The sequence below is a fragment of the Cygnus olor genome, chromosome 3 (assembly GCF_009769625.2).
Source record: "Cygnus olor isolate bCygOlo1 chromosome 3, bCygOlo1.pri.v2, whole genome shotgun sequence".
Classification (NCBI taxonomy): domain Eukaryota; kingdom Metazoa; phylum Chordata; class Aves; order Anseriformes; family Anatidae; genus Cygnus; species Cygnus olor.
In genome coordinates this window covers 52,547,965-52,574,982 of record NC_049171.1, presented here as the reverse complement: position 1 = coordinate 52,574,982, position 27,018 = coordinate 52,547,965, and the positions used below count along the sequence as shown (strand labels likewise).

The following is a 27,018-nucleotide window of genomic DNA, read 5'->3' as shown; positions in this document are numbered from 1 at the left end:
TGGTACAACAGCCAAGGATATTACCATGTTCACATACTTATTTGTTTTCCTTCCTCAGTGACATTTCTTTATTTCTCTAAAAATAAAACAAAAAAACTCTAGTGAGATCGATATTTAAAGGTAGATACATTTTTCTTTTTGTTTCAGTACCAGAGGCAGTTGATTCCATTAAGGCAGTCGTTTTGTCTGATACCACTATCGACCTATCTTGGAGAGAACCTCTGAAGCCAAATGGACCTCTGGAATCCATCCGCTATCAAATCTCTGTCAATTTTTTATCTCCTGTCCCAGCAACACCCTTACGAAAAAGTGAATTTCCAAATGGGACACTTGCTTGGTCTGTCAGTGGACTCCAGTCCGGAAGAAACAATTTATTCAAGGTATAATGATAAACAGTATAATCACAACCTGTTTGTTCACTAACCTGCAAATTGTTAGATTGCTCTTCTATAAATCTATATGTGTGTTTTGAAAATATGAATTCAAAACTTGGCAGACTTCTCTCAGTCCTTTACTCTTCTGATTAAGGAAAATTAAGTAAAACAGCTTATTCCTACATGGGTTTATCAGGTGAAATCCTTAAAACTGAGATCTTTTTTATTTGGGGACCATATCACAGCTCTCAAAAGTAAATAGGAGTTTCTGCTGTAATCCTGCTGTAATTGCTCTGATAGTTGCTGGAATTGCTCTGAACATGCTAAAAGAGGGTCAACTGATGGAAAACCTCTGTTCTCCAAGAAGGGGGCCTAGAACTGTGGCCTAATTGTAAAATGCTAGGTGTGCAATAAACAGGGCTATGCAAGTGCAAATAGGTCACAGTCAAATGATTAAGTTTTTTTCTTGGGAAAGCAAAAGGTCTGAAAATTTCGATACGGGGGAACTCTCTCTATATTATTATTATTAATAGCAGGCTCAGCCATTTCACCAGTTGCTGTTTTTAACAAATTTTCTAACAAATAGTTTTTCCTTAGGCAAAAAAATATATATTTTTTTCCCTTAGTCCAATAAAACAAAAAAGTATCTGATAGGTCCGTGGAGATATAAGTGATGATTGAATTAATAGCTGACAGAGCATAATGCTGATTCTGTTTTGCAGCAGTCACCTTTTAAAATAACAGCATATTATATAGCTTGCTTGCAAGCTTCACAACAAGACCAAGATATCAATGTTGATATCTTTAAAAAATGCAGAAGACTAACTATGACTATAACTTAAAAACGCAAGCATGGGCTTTGCTCTTTGGAGGACTTTTAACAAAATTTCTGTAGACAAGAATATTGAAGGGTGGTTGCAAACCATCTGATTTTGGATTTTGTTGGCATATGATGCTATCAGTACAATAGAAAAAAATAATTATTTCAACTGTCTAGGCAAGTCACAGATAAAGGAAGATCCAGGTTTTTCAACTACCAATTTGAAGCAGAAAGTTTTAGAAGAACATTGAAAATATAATAATAGGTCTGCCCCAGGATGACTAACAGAATGGGATATCCATTCATCAGCTGCTGCAGTTCATGTGTACTCCCATATCAACATCACATGAAAACTTTGGTGGCTTGTGTGGTTATGGTGTCAGACTAACTCAGGCAGACAGGTTGTGTGGGCAACTGGGGCAGGGGGAGCAGCCTCCTGAAGTATTGTCAGTATTATCTGCCTGCGCACATGTCACTGCCATAAGAATAAGAGAAAAGAATAGTTTAATGTGGTGATACAACCAAGAAAATGTAGGAAGAATAGGTTGCAGTATCTAGTATTTTTTAATTTATTTTTTGAGGAACTGGAGACCTATATCTAGGTATTTAACACAATGGCATGAAACTAAATGTAGTACAATATATTTGAAGGAAAGATCAGCTTAAATAATATTTTTAAAAGTTAGGTGTATTTAAAACATCGAGGATCTGTTTAAAAATTGTCTGTGAACATTCAAGATTATCTTCTATAATTTTTGGAAGGGAGGAAGTCCCACCGAATTAGCAAAAAGAAAATGTCATGCCTAGCTTCAAAAAGGAAATTATAGACCACTTTGTGTAACTTCAGTACCTGAATGCATTATTATGTACATTTTCAGTAGGACTACATTAGGACAAAATGATAAATAATTGGTATACAAGCAACTAGAGGAAAATAGGGGAATAAAAATGTCCAGTGTGAATTCATAAGAACAAAACATACTGCTTCTTCCTTTACAGATGACAATTTTAGGTTAAAAGGAAGAGAATAGATGATGTACCTGGACAATAGGATTATCATCAGAGAGACATTTTAGAAGTCAGCCAAGTACACGTTGTCTGCAGAATTCACACTGCAGAATCCATCACAAATGCAGTTAGTTAGAGTGGTTTTCAGAGTTCACCCTTGGCCTACGAGAACGTTCAGCTGATGGCTGGAGGGGATCTGTTCTGTCCTAAATTTTATTTTGTGCTTTTGTTAATAATTTGGGTGGTATAATGAGGAATATATATATATACATACACATATAAACCTATATGAATGTATGTAAGTATGCATACCCAAACATATGTCATATTTAGTTGTAGTTTACTGGAAAACATTGTGCTAAGGCACATTCTCACCTTGTGTTTTTGTGGTTGTAGAACACTGACCAGCATGTGCACATATAACATCTGCATGCTGGTGTAAGAGCCTATGGAATTAGGAAAGGTCTAAAAAGAGAGGAGTCTTGGTAGAAAGATGGAATGAGAAACTCAGAAGAGACTCTGAGGAGGTGGACTCTAGAAACCATGAACTTCCGGCCTGAAGATTTGTAATGCTGGAGCTGTGGAACTCAAAATGTTTCATCCCATATTGCCTGAATATTGTGTTGATTGAAAACAGCTATTCTTCCAAACATTTTGAGTTGCTAAAGCTACCTTTTCCACCTGGTCTGGTACTGTGCAGTTCATTTCTTTCCTTACTAGGTTCTTGCTTTTCATCCCAATGAGAACTGGTTTTCTGAAAGTGTCCCTGTTACTGCAAAAACTTTTGAGACTCCACCAGCACCTGTCAACATATTCCCCAGAAATACCAGTTTCCAGCTAGAATGGCAAGCTCCTCTGCATGTCAATGGAACCAGCTTCTGGTTTGAGCTGTGTAAGGTAAAAATACTCCTGAGTTTTTTTTTTCCCGGTTCAAACTTAACCCACTTTTCTCCCGGTGAGCGAGACAGGGTGGCAGGACATCTACGAAGAATCTCAGCGGTTAATTTGGGTATGGTGACGTCAGTCTTAGTGACTCAGAAGGGGCAGGATGGAGGCAGCATTTGCCAGGAACAAGGGGGAGTGCAGCTGCAGCATTCAATACTCCACAGTGCTAAAGGACATCCTGGATGACCCCACCAGAATTCCTCCTGGGTCTCCTGTTTCAGTATATTCCCCTCCCTCTTTCCTCACTGCCCTCCCCCAGCCTAGCTGGTAGTTACAAATGGTATGTCCACTCTGCACAAGAAAGTAAAGGAAAGGATTTTCAGCACTAAATGTCAGTTACAACCCGGTATATGCATTTTATTTTCCTGTTACAGAGGTTAGGAGAAAATGCTGAAGATAAAAACGGGCCTGGTTGTGCAGACTGGTGAAGTGCTGCAGTGACAGCAGCATGGATGGAAGCTTCAGGTTTTAATTTCTGGACCACTGGACACAGAAAATGTCATGTGTTAATCTGGATCACATAGATTCCTTAATATAGATAATCAGATCCATTAGGCCTACACCAGACATTTCCCATCTGCCCTAAAACAAATGTCATAACACAATTCAACTAAACTGTCTCTTTCAATTGCGTTGTGGCAAGCTGAACTCACGGGCATGTCACCACAGTGATCCAGAAATATAAGCTACACAGAGATAAGCAAGGGGAAGGTTCCTTTTGGCTGTGCAAAGGGGTCACTTAATCTGTTGTCCTTTATGGCTGCCAAGATTTGTAGGTCTCATGAAAACAAAGAAAAAAACTAGTTTTTGTGTCCTTGATCTCTAAGAAGACGAAGTCCTGTAATTGAAACAACACATGCATGATCTCTCCCCTGTGATATTAAAAGGTGTTAAAGTAGTTAATATATCCAGAGATGGACATACTTTCAATAGAGCAAGAATGTTGACCATGATGATATTTCATTTTTCTAGTGGCAAACAAAAAGTGACTGGTTTTCTCCTGCAAGCACTACATGCAGCACCACGGGTCTTATTTACATGTGTAATCTCACAGGAACTCTTCCTTCTACCAACTATCTTGTAAGAGCGACAGTAGTATATGTTACGGGAGTGAAAAGTACTTCCTCTTCAACAATCTTTAAAACTACAGGTAAGAACATAGTGTAGAATAACAAGATTCTAAGACAGTTTTTAGGACACGAATAATCAAACACAATATTTTGGAAAGCAGGCATTTTTTTATACGAAGAGCCAATAGTTTTGTGTGTTTGAAAAATAAATAACAACATACCATCTCCACAAAAATAATGTGAGGAAAGAAATTAAGGTTTACTTTCAAGTGGAGCGCAGGAAAAGAGCAAGGGAAATTGAAATGAAATATCTATATACATGTGAACTCACAGCTACTTGTGAAAGGCTGCATGAGAGCGAAAAATTTGAAATTTGGACATCACAAAGAGAAAGCCAAAGATTCATTCTCCATGGACAAAAAACAGCCATGGACATGTCCAAATTTTGTTCCATGTCTGTTAGCTCTTTGTCTTGGTATACATGTTTTAAGTGTTCTGTTTCTTCCCTGTTTGGTCAAAGCTGGTGTTCCCAGTAAGCCAGGTACCCCCAAAAGAGCAGAAAACACTAAAAACTCTGTACAGTGGGAAAAGGCTGAAGACAATGGAAGCAACCTGACCTACTACATCTTAGAAAGCAGGTAAGCCATGTGTGCAGACACTCTTCACCTAGGGAGCAGCCCAGAACAAACCTGGGTAAGCAGGGGGAGGCGTTCCTAGCAGTTGTGTCTGGCTGTTCCAGCTACATGCACATCGTGCCAAGGATGCTATAGTCACCAACTTCCCTCCAAGGAAGCACTGGAGTGCTGTTCATCCACAGGTCAGGGAAAATTTCTGTCTACCTCTGAGAGAAGAGGGCAACCAGAAGCGATGTGAGCGAGGTCCATGAGAAGCAGCAGGTGTTCTGGATGTGTGCTCTCCCTGCTGAGAGGCAAACGCCATCCCCCTGCAGTACCTGGCTGTGAAAGCTGCATGTTGTGAAGACGAGGGTGATGGGGTGGCTATAGAAAGCCCATGAAAAACAGAGAGTAGGATGGCTACTCTGCCACTGTCAGACAACTCACATGGTCTGCAAGCCTGTGTCTTGGGAAATTAGGGTAGCAGTCACGAGCTAGGCCTGCTCATGCCTCAACTTTGGTATGCTAGCTAAGAAATAAGTTTTGAGTTGCCCTTTGAGCCCAAACCAATATGGAGATTTTGGAAAATTCCTCGGAGTTGATTGTCTTTCTTTTTTAAATTATCTTTGCTTGGGCTTTTGCACAAACTAAGAGTAAAAATATGAAACTTCTGAACTGACTAGCACTTTTTGTTTTCTCCATTTTGAGTATCCAACTTGAGACAATTTAATTTGTTCTGATTTTTCAGAAGACTTACAGGGTTGTGTTAAAATTAGGCTTCATCACTCTTTTTGAAACTGGACAATTTGAAGTATGCCTGATACAACTAATCATTTTTGGAAATATGGATCTGAGATCTCAAGGGCTTTCAGTTTGGTCCTGGTGGGAAGAGTGAAATGTCAATGATGCAAATAGTCGTTCCCATAGGATCTCTTCCTTGGGTAATACAAGTAGCCATTGTTTCCGTAAATTTCTAGGAAACATAGAAGAAAATATACACTAGCAAAATTTCCAGACCAAGGCTGAAATACAGGGATGTATCCATATATATATATTTGGATATATATTGTTGATTAGAAGACTCAGAAATAATTTCAAATCTAAATTTTCAAGCATTTCGTAAATATTCTCAGCTAAAACATATGTAGAAATATCTTAGTATTCAAAGGGCCCACAGAAAGCTGTTATAAAGTTGCCAAAAGGAATCATAAAGTATTCCCACCAACATGGGATGACTAGATAATTTTTATAGTGCTCTGTCAGCAAATACAGATGGTCTGGACTATACAAGTAACACTCATTAGGCATCCACAGAGTGTTAATTCACACTTATTCCTGCACTAGCATTGTCAAGGTTGTATGGACGGGTTAGAGTATATTGCTGAGGGCAGTGACTTTGAAATTTCTTATTTTTTTGACCATGACTCTGGAGAGGTCTGTGCAAAGTTTAATTAAGGCACTATTAGAACTGAAGAGGTTCCATTTGCTGAGATATTCCTATAACGTTTAAATGAGCAGTGATAGAGGGAAGCAAGGTTTTAAACTCAGCTAGTATTTATTTTTCCTCAGTTAACTTGGTGCTTATGAAAGTTAAGGACTGACAGCGCTGTGGAGTTGAGCATACTTTACTTATATAAGTTTTCACCCAGACATATTTTCCTGCTGCTGTAAGCTTCCATACAGTTCTGTGAGTGTACATCAGCACTGACCTGCATGCTATGAGACCACAATAATTTTGATATGCCAGCAGCCACATTGTACCTGGCTTGCTTTGGATGGGAAAAGAAAGGACAGTTCCTTGGCCTGTGTTGGGGCCATGCTTTAGTTGCTGTGTTCTCCAGGCTCCAGCTTTGTATTCATCTCTGAATCATACTGTATCACTGAGGCTTTTTTTAGTTTAACAAAACATGTTTTTCTCATGCAGTTTGAATGTGCATACACTGGTGTTTTTGACTGAATTTGACTTTGAGCCTCACGCTACTTTTACACCAGTTAGAAAAATGTAAAGTCAGACCCAGAGTATTCTAGAAAATATTTGCATAGCCCTTTGAAACAACCCCTTTTTTTTCATACAGCTATGATAGGGATGTGAACAAGAACATACAGTTTTCACGTGTCTTTTTGGTTTAGAAATATTTGGCCTTTTTTTCTGCATTGAAGTATGTTGGGAGAATGATTGACATGCTCATGAAGGTCATTTCACATGAAATATTACAATCCTGTATGACATGAAATGATATTTCAGATATGGCCTTTCAAGTTTAAATACGTGGTCTTCTTTTGGTTGGTGAATAATCAGCTCTGAATTTATTGTGAGCAATCAATCTCAGTCCAATGGGGAAAGGAAGAAATATATGCAGCAGTCAGCAGATACTATGGGAAACTGGCTAGCTAAAGAATTGTGTCTTCACTGCCAATGACTTGCTTCCTGTTTAGCTTGTGAAACCTGATGCACAAGAGCCACTGAGTTACTCTAGGCCCAGGAAAGCAAAAACTTCTAACAGTACAAAAAATAAATTTAGTACATTTTTTTTTTTCCGAAAGCTAAATAAGAATGTTTTGAAATCTTGGCTGTAAGCTGTGCACTGAAACAGGTGAAAATGTGCTGTAGCTTTGTATGTCTAAAATGTTCTAGCATTACATTTCCCATGACAAGCTAAAGATCTGTGATTCCTAGCATGGCTGAAATGGCATGGTGCAATTTTCTGCTCTGTAGCCAAAACCCCATGAATAGATTGAGCTTTCATACAGGCAGAGAGATTTTGTGAAGGCTGTGGAACTGAAGAAGGGGGAAGAAGCAGTAAGCAGCCCTCACCGCATTAATAACATACACAGGTAATTTTGATGTGCCTGTTGTAGGAAGCAGACTGACAGCACCAACCAAATGAAGTCCTTGTGGGTGGTGGTTTATAATGGCTCCTGTGCCAGTATTTGCACATGGAAGGCCAAGAACCTAGAAGGAACTTTCCAGTTCAGAGCAGCAGCTGCAAACGTGCTTGGCCTTGGTGAATACAGTGACACGAGCAAGGGTATCGTGTTGGGTAAAGGTATGTCCTGCACTTTCTTATTCTGTTAATCAAGTGTGTTATACAGAGTAATTATACTGATTTCTGAAGAGAGACCTGCTATTTTATGATGAAGTTGCTGCACAAGTAAAATAATGTGTCTAAGTGGCTGATCATTAGTAGCATTCATATGGTGAGCCTAGCTCACCATGGGCCTGAACTTTGTTTCTGCTCCTTTATACTGATTTGTCTCTGTGGCCCTACATTGTGCATCATGGTATGATCCTTGAAGTAAATGCAAGCTTCTGTGCTGGGTAAGATGTGAAAATTACTTCTTGCCATCAGCCAGAATGTTAGACCTACATACCGGGGGTGTTTTTGAAAATCCCATTGTGAGTGGTCAAGCAATTAGCACTTTCTTGTTACATATACACTGTAGGTCATCACTGCAGGAATACTCCAGACCTAGGGGAGGAGAATTAGTTTGACCAAATGTAGATGTCTCCATACAGCCTATAAGAGAGCTTTGTACAGAGCTTTTGTACTTGTACTTTTACACAGCAAGCAGCTAAAGGGTCCTCTCAGGTTTACTCAGTTCCGTCAGATTGATATGGTTCATGTACACAGACATTTACCAATTTTCCTCTTCTATTTAACAGATACTGTGACCTACCCAGACATCACTGATATCGTTGCTGTGATTGGAGCAGTTGTGCTGGGCTTGTGTATGGTTCTGCTGTTTGGTTTTGGTATGCGGCTGAATTTTTTGCATATCCTTGGTTTGCCAGGCCTCAGTAAAAGGCAGTTCAGACAGCAGGGGATAATGGGCCTCCAAGTTTAGTGAAATGCTGAACAATCCCCAGTGTGGGAGCTGGGGGGAATTTGTGAGCTTTCATCTTTCAAAACCCTAGAGATAGCTGGTTACATTTTCAGTATCTAGGATTCCATCCTCAGGCATTTCTTGCTGTTGATTCCTTGCAGGGAGAGCACAGAAATGTTGAAGGAGCTCTGACATTCCTGTATCCTTATGAAAACTTGTACTTTGTAATTCTCAGTTGGGTACTGCATTTGTTCATCAAAAGTTCCCATTTTTCTCCTCTTCTTCTTTGTCCCTGAAGGAAGGATGCAGAGATTACCCTGGGATGATGGTCCTGCCCTCTCATTCCTCATCTTCTCTCTGGGACGTTGCACCAGCCCTTTGGGTTTGGGTCTTGCCACATTCAGAAGTGGGCACTTGACTGATTTCTCTGTTGTCTGTCTTTCATGGGAAAAGCTGGTGGCCAGATGGAAATATCTTGCTTACACGAGCTGCTGGGGGATCAAGCTGAACAGAATAACAACAACAATAAAAAAACACTTGTAGCCTTTCAGTCTACTCACATACTGGTGTGCTCTCAGAGTGAAAGATCTGGTGGTCTTCTTTTCTGTTCCAGTATGGTACCAAAGAAGGAAATCCAGAAAACCGTCCTTAATTGGGCAGATAGTGCTTGTCAAGGAAGATAAAGAATTAGCTCAACTCAGGGGGATGGCTGAAGCAGTGGGACTATCCAATGCCTGTTATGCTGTCAGGTATGTCCTTGGAGCAAATGCATTTTCTGAACAAAAACATGTAAAAGGGCTTCACTGGACTGGTTTTTATCAGTGTGCTCATCTCTGATGCCTTGACATGATGTTGAGGGCCACATCTGTACAACAGGGCAGGTCTGCTCTGAAGTATGCCCTGCCATGCTGCCTCCCTGGTGCATACCCTGGCCCAGATTGCCTCTAGCCCACTCACTTTGGCAAGAAATGCAAGTGCAGGGGCACGGAAGGAGACACAGTGTTTTCCAGTAGATTCTAAAACATCTAGATCTCATCTGAACTCCCCTTAAATGCTCCTGATGAGACAAATAGTACCAGATTCATTTGAGAAATAAATTTAATAACATTTCAAGCATTTTTAAGTATTAACAAGTGACTAGTATTGCTGTTTTGTAGCACTCTTCCTTCTCAAGCAGAGATTGAATCATTGCCAGCTTTCCCCCGGGACAAACTGAACTTACACAAATTGTTAGGAAGTGGAGCCTTTGGAGAGGTGTATGAAGGAACTGCAGTAGATATCCTGGCAGATGGAAGTGGAGAAACCAAAGTAGCAGTCAAGGTAATCACAGCTGTGTAGTTCTCTGGCAGCAGAATGGGATGGACAGAGAGATTTGGCTCAGAGGTTATACCACCAAAACAGGCATTGTGAGATTTTGATATTTCCTTGCAGGATTTCTTGCAAGTCCTTTAAAGCTGAGCCTATCACTTTGTAATGATTGCTGGAAAATACTGTGTATTAAAGGCTGTGTCTAAGTCTGATTGCTTTACTTAAGCACTGTGTGATAATGGTGGTGGTGACCTAAGTGTTATTACACTTGTGCTTTCTCTTGAGTAGACTTTAAAGAAGGGTGCAACAGACCAAGAGAAGAGCGAATTCTTGAAGGAGGCACACTTAATGAGGTAGGAAAGGCTTTGCCGTTGAGTACCCTTTGTAGCTGTTATCATATGAGGGTGGTGGCCTTGAAGAGGAATGAGAGCAACACTTTTCTCTGAACAAATTAGTGTGGCATTTTGGGGTGTTCTCATGTTTCTGCTAAAAAAAATAATACTACTGATGAATCTCATGAAAATAAAGCTGTAAGACTTTTGCAAAATTTAAGATACAGACTGCAAGTTCGTGTCATGGATCTTTTGGTTTTTGGACCCCAAAAATATTTCAATATCTTTGCTTCCCTAGTTAGTTGTTAAAGGTAAATGGGCAACTTTTGTCTAATATTGTTTTATGAAAATAAACATACCAAATAAACAATAAACAAAAAAACCCCACAATAATAAACAAAAAATAAACAAAACAAACATACCAAAACAAGCTGATGCCTTGCAGTTTCAATTTACTGAGGAAATTGTTTTTTAAAAATGTGCATAATTTACCACTAGAGGCTGCCACATACTTCTTCTACTAAGGTGTACTCCAAAAAATAATGTATGTCAACAGTGCGAGAACTTCGCATGGAAAGGTCAGTGTGTTAGCTAGAAGTCTGGTTTTCCATGGTTTCCAGAGAGAATAATAGAAGTTGAACTGAAGTTTTCAGCTGATAGCATAAAACTAAAAGTACAGTTAGGCTTTCAGATATGCTGATCTGCACTTCTTTGACTTCTGTTTCATGAGTGCAGGATTATAATATTTTGAAAAGTGAAGGACTTCTTCCTGTACAGGAGAAATGCTATTCTAAATTTGAAATTGGTTTACACAGTAGTCTTTTTTTGTTTCCTTTTTTTTTTTTTTAATCTTGCACTACTTTGACTAACTGTTATTATACACTATACTTTGAATGATGTAAAAGGCTTTTGAAAACTAAAAGGAAATCATATTGTTACAATCTAAATTTGTGATGAAGAGTAAGAGTTGTGTGTAAACTTCCTACAGTCTATCTTTGTCTATTTGGCAGTCATAAACCTGGTTAGGGACACTTTTCTCTGTACTATGAAAATCATATGTACTCAAAATCCCTGAAGCTTCCCCAATTCTGCCTTTTTTTTTTCCTTTTTTTTTTTTTTTTTCCCTCCAGCTATTAATCCAAAATGAGAATTCCTGGAAAAATATGTTATTGGAAATTATATTTAAATGTAAACACTAATGTGGGCCCATGAATATAACAATCCAATGAGACAAAGAAACAAAGGGAATAGGAAAGTTTAAGTGTTACATATTCACGGGAGTCTTTTAATAATAATAATAAAAAGCATGTTTTACATGTTTTATTTATTTATTTATTTATTTTTACTGTGAAAAAGAGTGATTTAGTTTCCTCCTGGAGGGCTTAGACACTTTTTTTGATGTTCATCTATGAGGCCTCAAATTAAACCAAAGGTAGAAAAGGCACATACATGGATCTGACTGTTTACAAAACCTGATGTTCATTGTTCAAATGTTGCTTGCCTCTTGGAAGTGTATTAAAATTCAGTAGTGGTGTTATGCTGTCCTAGTTAAACAAGGACTATTGGCTTCTTCTATAATTGCTATGCAAAGCTGTGAGTATCTGTATTTCAAACAGTCATTTGATATTGGTGATTGGTGGGTCATTTGTGTACAAATATATGTAGCAAATTCCTGGGTGTATCCCATCACTTGGGAACTAAGGAATGACAGCTCAGTAGAGAAAGGGCTGTGTGAGCTGTAAGGAAAGTGCCAGGTGTTCCTTCCTCTGTTTTTGTTCTTGAGAGTGCCAAAGTTTTTCTGATTGAGAGGTATGTGCTGGAGGCTGGGGGGCACTGTCAAATTCAAAATCACACTTTTTGCTAAAGAGTTTTTGCCCACACCTGAGATTACGCAAATTGAAAGAGGTTAGAAGGAAAATGTTCCTCTGTTGTATTTGTTTGTTTACTCTGGTACGTTTGACAGCTCTTTAGACACCATCAGTTTCCCCAACAGAGTCAGGTTTCTCTGTCTGATGGTGCAAGTCCTTTCACACAGCAGTGTGAAGAAAAAAACATTTTTAAACACAATAAATGTGGTTGTAAAAGCATGAGTAGTGATGGAGTGGATAAGTGTTCTCCATTCCTTGAAAAGTGCTAGATCTCAGAGGGCTGATTGCTCTGTCATAATCCCATTTTTTTTGGACACAGGCATTACTAGCATATCTGCAGGTACTTGTGCATATTTTGTTTCTCTGGAAAATGTACTGTCAGAAACCATTCTTCTCTGGATTGTGGGAATAAGAAGTTGCACTTTGTGCTTCTGCTTTTCTATGTGCATTTCTCCAAATCAGTAGTTCAACTGTGATTACTGTAGTAAAAATACTCTGTTAAAATAATAGAGATACCTTTAACATATAGATGGCAATTCATGTTATTCCTAGATGAGACTGCCATTTGGCTACCTTGCTTTGCTTCCTGTAAACATGATGACGTCTGCTTTTAACATGTATGCATACATTAGAGTGTTTGTCAAAGTACAGTGTAAATCTGTATTTTGAAAGGATGTCCCTGAAATTGTCCCATTACTGAGCAAGTTCAGGCATTTTAAGTTATAAAATCATGATGTTGGTAGAGGCAGGCTTGTAAATGCTAAACTGCTCATTCATTACTTGTAGCTATGTGCAAATTATTAACTGTCAACCAATTGGACTTTTCATACATAATCTTACATCATTTCCTTCTCTTTAGTAAATTTGATCACCCCCACATTCTGAAGTTACTTGGAGTGTGCCTGTTAAATGAACCTCAGTACCTTATACTGGAGCTGATGGAAGGAGGGGATCTCCTTAGCTATTTACGAGGAGCCAGAAAGCAAAAGGTAGGGTAAAGACCCTGAGGGGTCTATTTTTATCCTGTAGCTTCACACTGTTTCTCAGTTTTAATCTTTCTCAAAGGCCATGCTGATGTCCAGCTTTTCTGCATCTGCAAGCTCAGACCTGGTTGTTCTTTAACAGCCTGGGACCTCAGTGTTGAGTGCTGACCAGGCATGCTGTGAAGAAGATTGAATGTCATGTTAAATGTCATCAGACTGAAATTGTTCTTTTTTTTCAGTCATGATATGTCTGCTGAGTTCCTTTCTATGAACACCATGAACAGTGTTTGGAAAAAGGATTATACATAATGATATCTGGTCATCATACATCATACATATGATACATCATGTATCTGGTCCACTAGACCTCACCTTTTTTTTTCTTCTCTTTTTCTTTCTTTTTTTTTTTTTTTTTCTGCTTTGAATAGTGGAAATATCCATAATGTGATAAGCAGAATCCAAGCACTTAAGAGGATACTGTCCTTGTGCCTGTATCCATAAAGTCTTTACAGTAAAGAGGAGAAAAGAATAAAGAATAATTCTATTTAATTAAGAGGTTGATTAATTTTCATAGGTAGCATGTAGATTAAAAGCATTAATAGTAGGATTATATGTCAAAGGGGCTTGACACTGAAATTTTATAGCATCGTAGCAATCGTCTAATTTATGTAGATGATCACATCAAATCCACAGTCATTATTGAAGTCTACCGATAAGTATATATATGTATGTATTCTGCTGGAATAATATATTCTCTTAATACAGCAGCAAACAAACCTGATATGATAGTGGGAGGAAATTTTTGGTGTCCCGTTTCTGCAACTGCAACAAAGAAGTGATTCTGAAGTCCCTAGGATATTCTTAGCCCCAAATCAAAGAACAGGATGTGTTCACCTGCCTTGCAGTGCTGTAATTTAGCAGTTTACCCTGCAAGTAATTGGCATTTGCTCTATTGGCATACAGATAGTTTGCACCTGTTTTGGAAAAATCCTATGAATTTCAAAGAGAAAACAGTACTGTTTTTTGTATAGGGAGGCTGTTATTCTGAGTTTGTAAAACTGGAAGACATGGGTAACTTCTGCCTTTGTTTCTTGTAGCTCCAGAGTTCCTTACTGACAGTGACTGATCTCTTGGATATATGCTTGGATATTTGCAAAGGCTGTGTCTATTTAGAGAAAATGCGTTTCATACACAGGTACAGAACTTATTTCCTTAGTATTCCAAGGCTTGCTGACAGTATCAAGAGTAATTATCTTGCCTGGGAAAGATATCACAATATAACAGGAAAAGTGAGAGCACTGTATTAAAATAATGTGATGCAAAGGGGGAAATCCTTTTGCTGTCTTTATCCGTCTAAGTGGATGACCATATAGGACACTGAGTCAGACTCAGAGGTGCACAGGGAGAAACCAAGAGGTGACAGGAATAAGCTGCAGCAAGTGAAGTTAGCTAGTATTGTTCACAATGAGCAGGATCAATCACTAGAACTTGTTGTCCAGCAAAGCTGTGGCACCTCCAGCCTTGCAGATATGCAAAACTTAACAGGGTGATGCCCCAGACACTTGATCTAGTCTTGAGGTTGGTGCTCTTCTGAACAGGGGGGCTGAAGCATCTTACCTCCAGAGGTCTCTTCTGACCTGATTTATTCTGCAATGCTAACTCCATCCTCTTGTTTTCTGCCTTACAGGGACCTGGCTGCTCGCAACTGCCTTGTATCTGAGAAGGACTATGAGAGCTGCTCCCGGGTAGTAAAGATTGGTGATTTTGGACTTGCCAGAGATATCTATAAAAATGATTATTACAGGAAAAGAGGAGAAGGCCTACTCCCTGTTAGATGGATGGCTCCTGAAAGCCTCGTTGATGGTGTCTTTACAAATCGCTCTGATGTCTGGTGAGTTATAGCAGGCAAGAGCAGTGGGGATAGTAATACTAAATCCCACAGCAAGAAAATATTGGTTTGCAGCAGCAATAATAAGTTTGTATATTTCCAGCTCCAATAATTTATAAGCTAAGGCAGATTTCTTCCTAAGTGGTGTTTTCATGAGCTAATGAAAAGTTTGGCACCAGGACAGTACCCGCATGGAAGTATTTCTTTACTTAATGCTTTGAGCTCTAGCCTTGGATTCTGGCTGGAAAGAATTAGTGTCACTCAATCAAACAATTTTGTACAAGGCCTACAATGTGATTTTTTGCTTGCTTGAGCAGTGAATTGACTACTCGCATCCTGTTCTTTCCACTTTGTTTTTCATTAGGTTAATTGACATTTCCTTCCTACCAGCAAATACTTTCCCCTTATCATTTTATCCTGTTCTGGCAACTTTGTTATTTTGAAGCCCAATCTTCACAGCATCATCAGGGGAAGTTCATGGTAGTTTGCTGTGGTGGTTTATTTGAAGTGTATATACGGATGGGCTTGGGTTTTTAGGGAAGAAGCGGAGACCCACTGCCAGGAGGCCTAGAGAAAACCAAACCAAACCAGATCCTTTAAGCTTGAGTTTCACACAATTTTAGATTGGGTAACTGCGGATAAGAAAGGGTGTGCTGTAGCACACTAATCTTGCTGAGGTCTGCAGCTCTCAGTTTAATTACCACTCTTGCATTTATCTAAGAAAACCATTTCATGCTCTGTACCAAACCCAATGAGGCACTGATTGCTTTATGAGTGGTGCTTAAGAGATCTTTAAGTGTCTCTATTTCCAATGACAACTCCAGATATTTCTAAATGCTTGTTTAATTGAGGACATGCTCAAGCAGAGAGTGGTGCTTGGGGAAGCTGTGGGTACTCAGTGTCTTCTAAGCTCCATCTCAGTCTGGGAAAGTGTGTCTGTTCCACATATTTTAGCTATTTCAGAGGCTGGCTAAAGGATGTATGAATTGTTTCACATAAAATTAAAACTAGTTACTCTTATTTTTTCTGAGTCTTATTATTAGATTGGAGTCATTTTAGTTAACTGTTGATAGGGAGCTTGCTCATCATGACATTGGTAATTAAAATCTATTGTTGGTGCTTCTTAGGTCTTTTGGAGTCTTAATGTGGGAAACATTAACCTTGGGTCAACAGCCATATCCAGGTCTCTCCAATATGGAAGTTTTACACCATGTACGATCAGGGGGAAGGCTGGAATCTCCAAGCAACTGTCCTGATGACCTGTAAGTTAGTTTTGTTTAAATATTGTTGATAATATTTATGAGACATCAAGAGGGTTATTGCCAGCAGGCCATCATTTTGAAAGTCTACTTACACCCATTCAGAGTTCAACAACCTACTTTTTTTTGTTTGTTTTTGTTTTTAGACAGAACAGCTTGCACTTGTAGCTGCCAACTTGCTACTAACTCTTCCAGTAGTGCAGCCTGTGAATGTGAACTTCAGCTGCAAATTAAGTCTTGAAGTTGAAAGGCTGATACATATTGGTCTTTTAAACAGGATTTCAGAGATAATATAAATTCAGTCTTGGACATGAATCCAGCAGTAATGCGATAAGAGGCTGAGAATGCCTGATCAACCAATTCAGTATTGGTTAGAAATTAAGATGACTGTAAGGAAGAATTTACCTGTCCCTCTTATACCATGTGCCTACAGTAGCAGATATAACTGGCTTTCTCATTGATAGCTGCAGAAAATAGGCTAACGTTAGATTATATATGGAAAATAAACCATACTCTCTTTGCAGATCTCTGTCAAAAAAGACAACAATAAAAGCTGAAGCTGAACAACAAAAGTGAATTCTGCACTTCTGGTTAGTCTTTAACTGAACCGGATAAACAAATCTTTCAATTTCCAACTGTTTCTTGAGCACAAAATTCAGATGTAATTAAAAGAAAAGAATGAATATATATAGTGGATCAAACTCATACTGGCCAGAGGTGTATGAAGGAACCTGAGCCCAGTGATCACTCAGTATTGTCTAATTTCATGTCTCAATTTCTATATGCCCACTCTGCATAAGCAGTCTCAGCCATGCACTTGACAGCTGGTCCTACAAATGGAAGAAGGGGCTACTTAAAGTGCACAATTCTTACTCCTGGAGCTGAGAAAATGGTTTGAGAGTAATTCTGTGATTGACAAGCCCACATCTCTGTGATAGGTCTCACATTAATTACAATGTTCTCAGTTCCAGAGGGTATGATAATTTGTCATTATCTGGGTATAGATGAAATACCGTATTAACAATTTAAAAAAAAAAAAAAGGTAAAGAAAAAGAAACTTCAGCACTTGGAATAACTAAAGACATTAGGATTTTGTTTTAAGAACAGAGTTCAAACTGGAAGTGACAGAACAAAGGAGAGCCCAAGAGCAATTTCTGTTATATTTTCTGCTGAAAAATGTTTCCGTAAAAGATTGACTCACACCTAACCTTTGAATATAAAAGCATGGTAGATAAGGTGTACTCATGAAACTAGTTTGATATTCAAACCTACACAAAGGCTTATAAGCTGCCTTTAAAATGGTTGACCAGATCTTCAGCATAATCAAGGAAACTTTGAAGTTTTTTTTCTTTTTTAAAGTCACAGATCTCAGAAATTAGTATAACAGGTAGGCCTTAAACACAGGTCCACATGTTGTAACTTGTAGGATCAGGACCTAATAGCCGTAACCTAGTTTTTGAAAGCCAAGGGGCTGAATGAGCTCTTAGATTCTTGTACCATCTTTTTATCTCATTTGGTGAACACTCAGCACCTGCATACAGCTTCTGTCAGTAGCCTAAATAGCTTTTTGCTACTTTGTTTGGTCATTAATGGCATGCTGGGATTCTTGACATTCCTGCTTTCCTCAGTGTGGTTTTGAACCTGCATCAGGACATCAGCAGTCAGTAATTGTCTCCTCTGCACTTTGGCTTGCTCATTGTCATTTGACAAAACAAAACATCACTGATAGGAAGAGAGTTCAAAGGCCAAACTACTTCAGCTGAGAAGTGTTTAGGAATCTGTGGTAGGCTTACACTGCAAGGGCAAGTAGGGCTGACACAGAAACCTCGGGGTGTAAAAGGCATTAAGGAAGTGGGTTTGTTTTTATTTTTTTGGGGAAGCAAAAGGAGACGAGTTCTGCCCCTCATTTCCCCAGGATAATGATTCCAGGTCCACAAGATATTACTTCAAGGAGTAATCATCTGTTTCCCCTAGAGAAGTATGGATATGCAAAGCTTGGTAATGAATTGAAAAAGGGGCTTTGGGATCTGTAAATGGGCTATGTTTATTGAATTATGAATCAGATATATGAGTGGCACTAGTTTTGCAGTCAGAGACATGCATCTGGTCACTTCGGTGTGAGGCTTGCATGCAAGAGCATGGTGAGGTTTGGGCAGAACTGAGCTCATTTAACAGACCCTGAAAAGCTGCAATTGCAATCAGAAGAATTTGTACAAGTGCAATGCCACTTACTGACATGAAGCTGCAGTTTCACCAAATGCTCACACCCTTGCAAAGTTGTATGACTGAGTTTGCTGAAGAAACTTTTGATAACTACAGACTTTTGTTCTTTGATTGTAGGAAAGTTCCCCTGGAGGTTTTGGAGGGTGGGGGACAAGGAAGGGTTGCTCAGAATGCATCAAGTGGGGGGAGGGACTCTATTTTATTCTAACAAATTTTCTAATTTTCTAAGACAGTCCCCACATCAATGATATTTTCCATTTTGTGTGTGAGAAAATTGGTAATGTCCTGTAGCTTGTGTGCACTAAAGCAAATTTCAGGAGTAGTTCACTTTCAACCTCCAATGTCAGCTACTCAATATTAGTTCTTTGGTTTTCCAGGCTCTCAGCTTCTCCACAAATGCAGCTCTGTTGGACACATGGCTAGCTGCTGTCCAGCCCAGATAAAACACAGCTGTTATGTGTAGGTGTACATCTAGGTGTACAGGCTAGCTCTTAAACCTAACATAAAACTTTATCTGATGATGTGTTTGGAATTGTTATTTTTCATTTCTTCTTGAAAGGCTTTCCCCATGAGGTAGGGCAATCCTCTGAGTCTCATCCTCATACTAAAGCAATATATTTGCTAGTGCACATTTGGCCCCCAAGAAAATACAGGAAAGCGCTTAAGCTGTCATTCATGTACATCTTGGCCTATTAGCCTAGCTTTCATCCTCTTGATTGGTCTCATGCTGGTGCATTTCTGGGCTAGTGAAAGTTTATGCCATGTGACTTAAAGCTTCAGCTGCTACAACATGCCTTGAAATCTAAAAATCATGCCATAAATAGCTGTCCCTGCAAAATTTGCAGATATTTTCTGGCTTCAGTCATTAGAAACCAAAACTTTATCTGAATTAAATAAATTAAATACTATATCTATTCTACCCGGTATTAATATTTTAAGACAACCAGCAAGTAATTGTGAGGTTTTTTTTTCTCCTTCATTGAATATCTCCTCTTTGTAATGAAACTGAATGGCTTTGTAAAGCAGATTGTCCAATAAAAAGATTAGTTATTTAAAAAGACAGAAGTTGGTCTTAGGAATGCAAAAATGTTCAGAATATACATTTGTCAAGTTTTTGTTTCATAAGTATCATTTCTTATTTCTTTCTCCCTCTGCTGGCTAACGGCTCTCTGTTTCTTCCTTTCTATCAGAGCAGTAGTGTATTCAGCAAGCTCTGAACACTTCGTTGCTACACCTTGCACAAGGCTCTGCTCATCAGGGTCCAGGTGCTAACCTTGGAGCACAGCACCTGAGCTCTTATTCTTTTCTTGGATATCCTGCAAATCAGTCTGACAAGAAAGTAGATCGTTTGGCTTCCAGGGTCCAAAACTGGCTTTTGAGTTGAATGTGACAGATATTTTTTGTCAACAGAAGGAAAACCAGAATTAATTCATCTCATTTTGAGTCCAACTCAGTACTTTTCCATCTATATTTCCAGTGTCATCAATAACCAGTTCACCTGAAAGTAAGTAAGGAGAGGAAGTGATCCAGTGTGTCAGGAAGTCACTACCACTTTTTAGCCTCTTAAAACAAATTTTCAAGTTTTCATTGAATTCTTTTGAAAAGCCAGCATCACTCTGCCAGTTCTGCAACTGCATGATACAGGTTGATGAAAAGTGGTTCTGAAACTATTTTTCTAATTTTTTTTCCATTCAACTACAATGATTTGATGAAAAATATCAAAAATCAGAAATAAATTTCTCTCAGCTGTCACCAAGAGTTTTGTAAAACACTGAATTGTGGTGAAGGACAGCCGTCTCCTTTTTAACATGGATAAGTGAGGATCTGAGCAAGCCAATTCATTTCACATAACTCAGTAACGCCTGGTATCACATAGCAGCAAGTCTCTGAAACTGTTTGTCAGGGAGGATTTGAACTTAGGGCTTAGAGGTGAATACTCTGCATTCCCGTAACAGCTTCCTGAACCATCCTTTCACTGACTGCTTAAATGCTGCACTCCAGTTTTGAAACCCTAAGACCCCTCTCCTCTCCCAACACTTAGCATATCCAGGTGCTGGCTGCGTTTTGGTTTTCAACCAGGCTCCCCCTGGCTTTTGTAGGATTTGGTTTTGTGTAGCTGGGACTTGCTACATTTCATGCCCTCAAGTAAGCAATGTAAATCAGCCCTATCCTTTAGACAAACAAGAATGGCAGATTTTCTTCTGAATGGTACCAACAGTTTTGTTCAAGGCAGGCTAGGATCCCTGCCAGATCACCCAGAGGAAACTCATGCCATTTTTGCCTTTGATGGGAAAATGCTTCTATTTGTTTTACTCTGGAGGCAGAAGTCTAAATTAACCTTCTCTGTGCTGGAGGATTTGCTTTCAACCTCCCCTAAAGTTGAGGTGGTGTGAGTTGAAGGATAATTAAATAAGTTGATAACTTCAAGTTCATTTTTAGTGTTAGTGATCTTTCTTTTGTGAAAGGTTTATTTCCTTGTCACCTTTCCCAGAGAATGTTGGTCAGTTTTTAGGTGAGACTGGTGGGAGCAGGTATTAATGGCAAAAGTGTCTTTTTTTTTTTTTTTTTTTCCCTGCAATGTTATAGATCCTCCCAATCTCAAAAATGTCCATTGTTGAAAAATTGGAAGTATTCATAACGAGTATTCCCAGCAACTGACCTTTAATCTACTTTTCCTTCCCTCAGCAGCTGGTGATAATATTTGCACCACATATAAAGTTTTCAGAAGTTGAAAACCTAGGCTGAACTTGCTTGTCAGATGATTTAATGACAAGTGATGAGATGAATGACTATTATCTTTAATATTTGCATTTTAACACTTTTTTTTTCTTTCCAGATGTGATTTAATCACAAGATGCTGGGCCCAAGAACCTCACAGCAGACCTACTTTCTTTTATATTCAGGACAAACTGCAAGAAATAAGACATTCTCCACTGTGCTTCAACCATTGCGTTGGAGACAAAGAGGCAGCAACTGGAGTCATCAACCAAGCTTTTGAGGGTAAGTCTGGGCAGCACCTGCTGTCCTCACTGCCTCAGCCCCATGAACTGCAACAAAGCGTGATTCAGCAGTTCTTTTCATTAGTCACTGCCGCAAATTCTCTGCCGATTAAATGGGAACAGAAGAGACTTACTTACTTCTCTCATAATGAACTTGTAAAGATGCATTAGGTGCCACTGTGTATGATGCATTAGGTAAAGCGTATATAAGATTACCAAGCAAAAAAAACCAATGCTGTGAGGTTGAGACTGAGTCTGCCTCACAAGACACATCCAACTTGCACCTAAATTTCCATTTCTCCATTAGCTAAAGATGGCAGTTGGGCAATTTAGGAGTACCGGTTCAGCAGTTGCCTGAAGGGGGACATAAATTAGATACCTAAATAAGGCAGGCTTTATCCTAGCCTGAACTGTGATAGCTTCAGTCAGGAATCATGGTACGCCTGTGTTCTGCACACTGAATGAATAAAACAAGGTGATGTTAGGGAAGATATGCTTAAGACAGTCTACACAACAGAATCCAATTAGAGAATAACATTGTTAAAGTTGTGAAGGCAAGAATTCAAAAAATAGGTGATGCCAAATTTGAAGTTGCCTGTGCAACTATGATTTGGAGCATCTAAACATGGAAATGAAAACAACCGACTGGAGCAGAAGCAGGAGCTTTTCCAGTCCTGCAGTCTGACTAAACGTAGGGGAAAGTGAAGTCTTTGTAAACAGTGTGATCTGAAAATCTTCAAAAAGAAAGTTTTCTTTATTGATTTTCCTTTTATTTATCAGTCTTTTTCAATTTAACCTGTTTTCATAGTATGGTTTTCTAGTGAAAAAACAAAAATATTGTAAGAAAAGTGCTTCCCATTCTAAGAAAGCAAAAACTACTTGTTTATAAAATTTCTGAAGAGTTTTTTTTTTTTTCCTCACAAAATGATATTGAACTGGGAACTCACCCTGTTTCATAAACAGTTTTTATACATCAGTATATTGTGACTTTCTAAATAAAGAAATAAATTGCTGATCCATTCCAGGAATGATGCAGTATTCAACTACACAATTTTGTAGTATTTTTTCTAGATATTCTGTCCATGTTCAATTCCATGGCATTGTCCAATGCTTGGTTAATGATAGTTTATTTGATATTTTGCTAATCTTTACCATTCAATGTAGCTTTACAGGTGTGAGCCTCTCCTATTTTACCCATCATGATTTCTCTTTCTGTCAGATTCACTCTGTGCATGATATGGTTATGTGTAAAGAGGGTAAAGACTAAGGCTAAAGACTTTATCATTGACATGACGGACTAAAGCAACTTAGCACTGATAACCTATAATTTCCTGCCTTTTTTTTTTTTTTTTTAATGGTTGATTTTGCGTCCATATCCTATAATGAAGAGCTTTGTGCTATGTGTATATGCATGTAATTTCCTAGGTTCTTTAAGGGCATCTTTGCTCAGAATAGTGGAGTTCAGGTAAGAGATACTTAATCTGTACAAGTCTAAACCTGGCATTAGCTCAGGAAATGAGTACAGCCAATTAATTAGGCACTTTACCCAAGCTAATAGGCCTTAAATTTTGGATAGATGTTACCTCACCTAAATGCAGCTGTCCAGAAGCTAGCAGCGTCATCTAAGATATTCAACAAGGTATCTCTGTGGCCAGAAGGAGAAACAGCCATGTCCAGAGAGTGATGACTCTCTTGTTTTAGGCATGTATCATAGCAGGAAAGGAGTCATCTTTTGCCTTTCTCTCCGCTGACGACAGCTGGCTTCTAGATGACTCATTGTACTGGATTTGGACATGATTTGGATTAGATGTTTAATTTTCAGAAGGCTACTGAAACACAACATGCACTGGACACAGGGCTGTGCTGATTTGTCTGCTTCCATCTACTCCTGAGCTAGTTTGATTTCCTAATTTAGACATCTGTGTGTTCCCTGACTCCATGAGAAGAAAGAAGACATGAAAACTAAGGGAGTTAAGACAGTACTGTGGCATTAAATCAATACCAGTTAAAGAACTTCAGCAGGGTTGAAATTTTACATGTGCACCCTGCCTTTCTGCTGCTTGATGTTGGGGAACAGACAGGAATATAGGTTGTCATTCTTTTGGTGGAGCAGACATGACACATGTAATATGCAATGAGTTTAGTTTTGTTGCAAGTCTCAGCTTAGTATGTTCCAACTATAATCTTTGCTCTGCTGTTAACTTGCTCAAGCTAGGCAAATCATTGCTTTCACTGGGATGACAAATACATGTTCTTAATATAAAAATCATCCTTATGCCAAAATTGTAGGTTCTGCCATACTGCAGAAGTCACAGAGAAACATTGATGATTTATTTCTTTGCCATGGACGAAAATGGTGTTCTTAAAAATGGTGAAATTATTGAAAAGGAAAATATGGATTGAGACTGACATGAAAAGTTTGGTTTGAATAGGTAACATTTGTAAAACAGTTTACTACACAAAATATGGTTGTGTGGTGGGGTTTTTAGGGCAGTTTTAATAATAGTGCTACTCTATAATGTACATTACAGGGAATCTGTTGGCAATGGTCATTTTTTAAATTAGGCTCTGTATCTGTTTGTGATAACCTAATTGGTAAAATCTGACCCACTATGGTAACCTGGGCAATTCCATATAGGCGGAACTTTGGCAGTATCTCTCAGAACCAGAGCCTATTTTGCTCAGCACATTCTCTTCCCTAGTCTTACCCTTTTCCCCATTAGCTGCCCTATTTCCTCTCAAAGATTCCCTCTGTTCTTTCCTTAACGTTGTATCTGCCCATGTGGTGTTGCCATAGACCCACTGTTGCATCTGCATTGGGACAGGAAGGCAAAGCAAATCTTTTTAATGCTTCTGTTTCATCTTTTCACGTTCCAGTTCTCAAAATTCCTCCTTAACTTCTCCCCGGGCTCATGTGGTGATTTTCACACAGAGAATGTCCATCAGAAAACGGTGTAGCTTGAGTGTTAACAGTATGGCTTGAAATTTATTCATCTACATATTGTCCTTTCATATGATTGCATTTTAAGTTACTAAACACTTGATAAGCTCTTTACAAGTCTCTATGACAAACATACTTATTTCTCCATATATTCATAGTTAATCTGTCAGCTATTTGCATCTTTCCCCAAGAGGGTTTTTATAAGTCCATTAAAACTACGCACTGCATACTTGACTGAAGGCCTGGAGTCCTGGCAATACTTTAATGTTGCTGGATTATCTGATCAGAGAACCATGCACATCAGTTTTCTGTAGATCTCCAGCCCTGAAATTATTGAACTGTTTTTCTGCCTTCAATGGAAACCCCCTGCTGTGGAGTTCAGTGTAATGCTGGCTCTGGAAGTATGGTTGATTTAAGCAAGAACTAGCAATTCAGGTTCTAGTCAGCCTTCCAGACTAAAACACACACTCTTTCATAACCCTGCCATACACCGTTTGGGGCACAGAGCAAGTCTCAGTCAGTGATTTATAAAATGCTGTATTACAAGTAAGTGATTTTTAAAATAACCGTAACTTTGGATTCATTTTTATCTGGGACTGAATGGAGCTCTTCTTGTGTTTGTAGAGTAGTAGAAACATGACAGCCAGAACAAATAATCCAAAATACTGTTCCATGATGGATTGTCCTGGACAACATTTTCCAAAAATGTTACGCAGTCATTGGCCTTTGTATGTAATGAAACTCCTGTCATGAGTCTCCCGCCAAGAAATGCTTGCTCTCACCAGGAGACGTGGTTCCAAAAGAAAGAGCCAAATGTCAAGCAAAGTGAAATGATAGACCTCAAAATAACCATGATACTTAGCCCTATATGGAATCATACATCTTCCAAATTCAGTTGAGCCTTACCTGCTTGTACTTAGTCACACCTTTCGCAGGTCCGTACGTGCTGTTAGCACTATTTCATAGGTGGAAGAGCTGGAAAATGTTAGATTTCTGTATTAACATTAATACTGGTGCGGTATGTCATGCAGACTGAAAGTATGGGTGAATTAATATAAGGAGTATGTTAGTGATCTGGACTGCATGCTAACAAGATAGTGTAGGGATGGCAAAAGGGACACCAGCCTTGTTACTGCAAGCTACCCTTCTAAAGGAGGCAACGAGTAGTGGTAAATACACCCAAGCAATACTGGCAGGTCCTGGCACTGTTGCTTAGGAAGGGAGGGAAGGAAACCCAGCAAGAGTCTGACTCCACTGCCTTGATTAAAGGATGGTGGGGATGGCCGGCTATACGCAACAGTAACTCTTGCAGCACTGGAGAACCAGGAAGCAGCCCACCAGGATGTGCAGATTGGTTCTCAGGCTCCAGCAGCAGTGGTCTAAAAGAGGTATTATTTTTACAGAAATAAACATCACAGTCAGGAGAACATGAGTCTGTTTCTTTGGGTTATCAGTCTGCAAAATAAGCGCTGCAATGAATACTTTATTAAGCCTCAGTTCCACTCAATATTTTCAGCATTTCTGTTGGGTCTCCATGGGTATTTCCTCACCTACCTCTCACTGATTTCCAGTGAAACCCTTATCAATGAGAGTTATGTACCTAAATCCACCTGTACCCTGTTACTGCTGCATTTCAGCAGCTGGGCACAATACCAGTCCCAGCAATCATTGCAAGTGCTCTGTATCATGGCAATGTAAAGGACCCAGAAATCTACCAGTTTAGAGTTTTTCCTTCTTGCTCTTACAGGCTTTCCTGGGGCATTGATTGTGGGCAGGCAAGAAGAATTAACATTTTTAGAGTGAGGGAAGCACTTTCCGTCAGGAGGACTGAGACATCTGTGGGTTACCTTAACGGTTTTGAATCAAATGGGAATTGATTCAGCAGATGCCCATCCATTGCTGAAACATTGGCTGTTCTTCCCCCAATTGCAGTAAGTGCAAAGGAAATGTACAAAGGATTCATAAATCAGCATGCTAAAAAGATGGTCCTGCATTGCTGTAAAAATAACCAGTCCATCTATTTTCAGGCACAACTTTTTACATGTGTACATGCAAGACAGCATGATATTTTTTCAGGTCCCAAGCGTTCCTCTTTACGGATGGAAACACCTGTTTGTTTTGGCAAATGTCTTTGCCGACATCAGACAACTGGGCATTAAGCAGCTGGAGCAGCTCCTTGCCTTTATGACCCAGTGGAACTCTTCTTATCAGCGCTGCTCTCCCCAGTCCATTTGGACCTTTAAGGAGAAAATGTCAAACTGCTCAGAAACTTTGTCAGAGCACTACACTGTTCCTGCTAGAAGTGTCTCCTCTTGCAAAAGCAGATATAAGGTTCTTCGAGGGTCCCTGAGGAAATCCAGGCCAATCTGCTGTGCCAATTTCCATGGATACCTTGTAGTTATCCTGTAGATAGGAGGGAATTTTACCTTCAACTGACAACATTTCTTCTGTAGTGATTTTTTTAAATCACTTTTTAAAGGCTGTTAATGTGCTAATCTACCTTTGGTAGAACCATGTGGATCATAGATTTTATTTTTTTTGGTTCATTCTTTGAATGGAAA

The 27,018-nt window shown here is 39.1% G+C and overlaps 1 protein-coding gene across 1 annotated transcript in view; it reads left to right on the top strand.

Annotated features, from left to right (window-relative positions):
• Window positions 1–27,018, top strand: part of ROS1 (ROS proto-oncogene 1, receptor tyrosine kinase) — an 80,574-nt gene that overhangs the window by 47,902 nt on the left and 5,654 nt on the right. Inside the window, exons 31-44 of the mRNA XM_040553396.1 lie at window positions 148–380; window positions 2,923–3,099; window positions 4,120–4,297; window positions 4,738–4,855; window positions 7,691–7,878; window positions 8,496–8,585; window positions 9,270–9,405; window positions 9,814–9,976; window positions 10,253–10,317; window positions 13,024–13,153; window positions 14,245–14,342; window positions 14,835–15,038; window positions 16,163–16,297; window positions 21,354–21,517. Of these exons, the coding sequence (XP_040409330.1) occupies window positions 148–380; window positions 2,923–3,099; window positions 4,120–4,297; window positions 4,738–4,855; window positions 7,691–7,878; window positions 8,496–8,585; window positions 9,270–9,405; window positions 9,814–9,976; window positions 10,253–10,317; window positions 13,024–13,153; window positions 14,245–14,342; window positions 14,835–15,038; window positions 16,163–16,297; window positions 21,354–21,517 (2,079 nt within the window). The remainder of the gene's footprint in view (window positions 1–147; window positions 381–2,922; window positions 3,100–4,119; window positions 4,298–4,737; window positions 4,856–7,690; window positions 7,879–8,495; window positions 8,586–9,269; window positions 9,406–9,813; window positions 9,977–10,252; window positions 10,318–13,023; window positions 13,154–14,244; window positions 14,343–14,834; window positions 15,039–16,162; window positions 16,298–21,353; window positions 21,518–27,018) is intronic.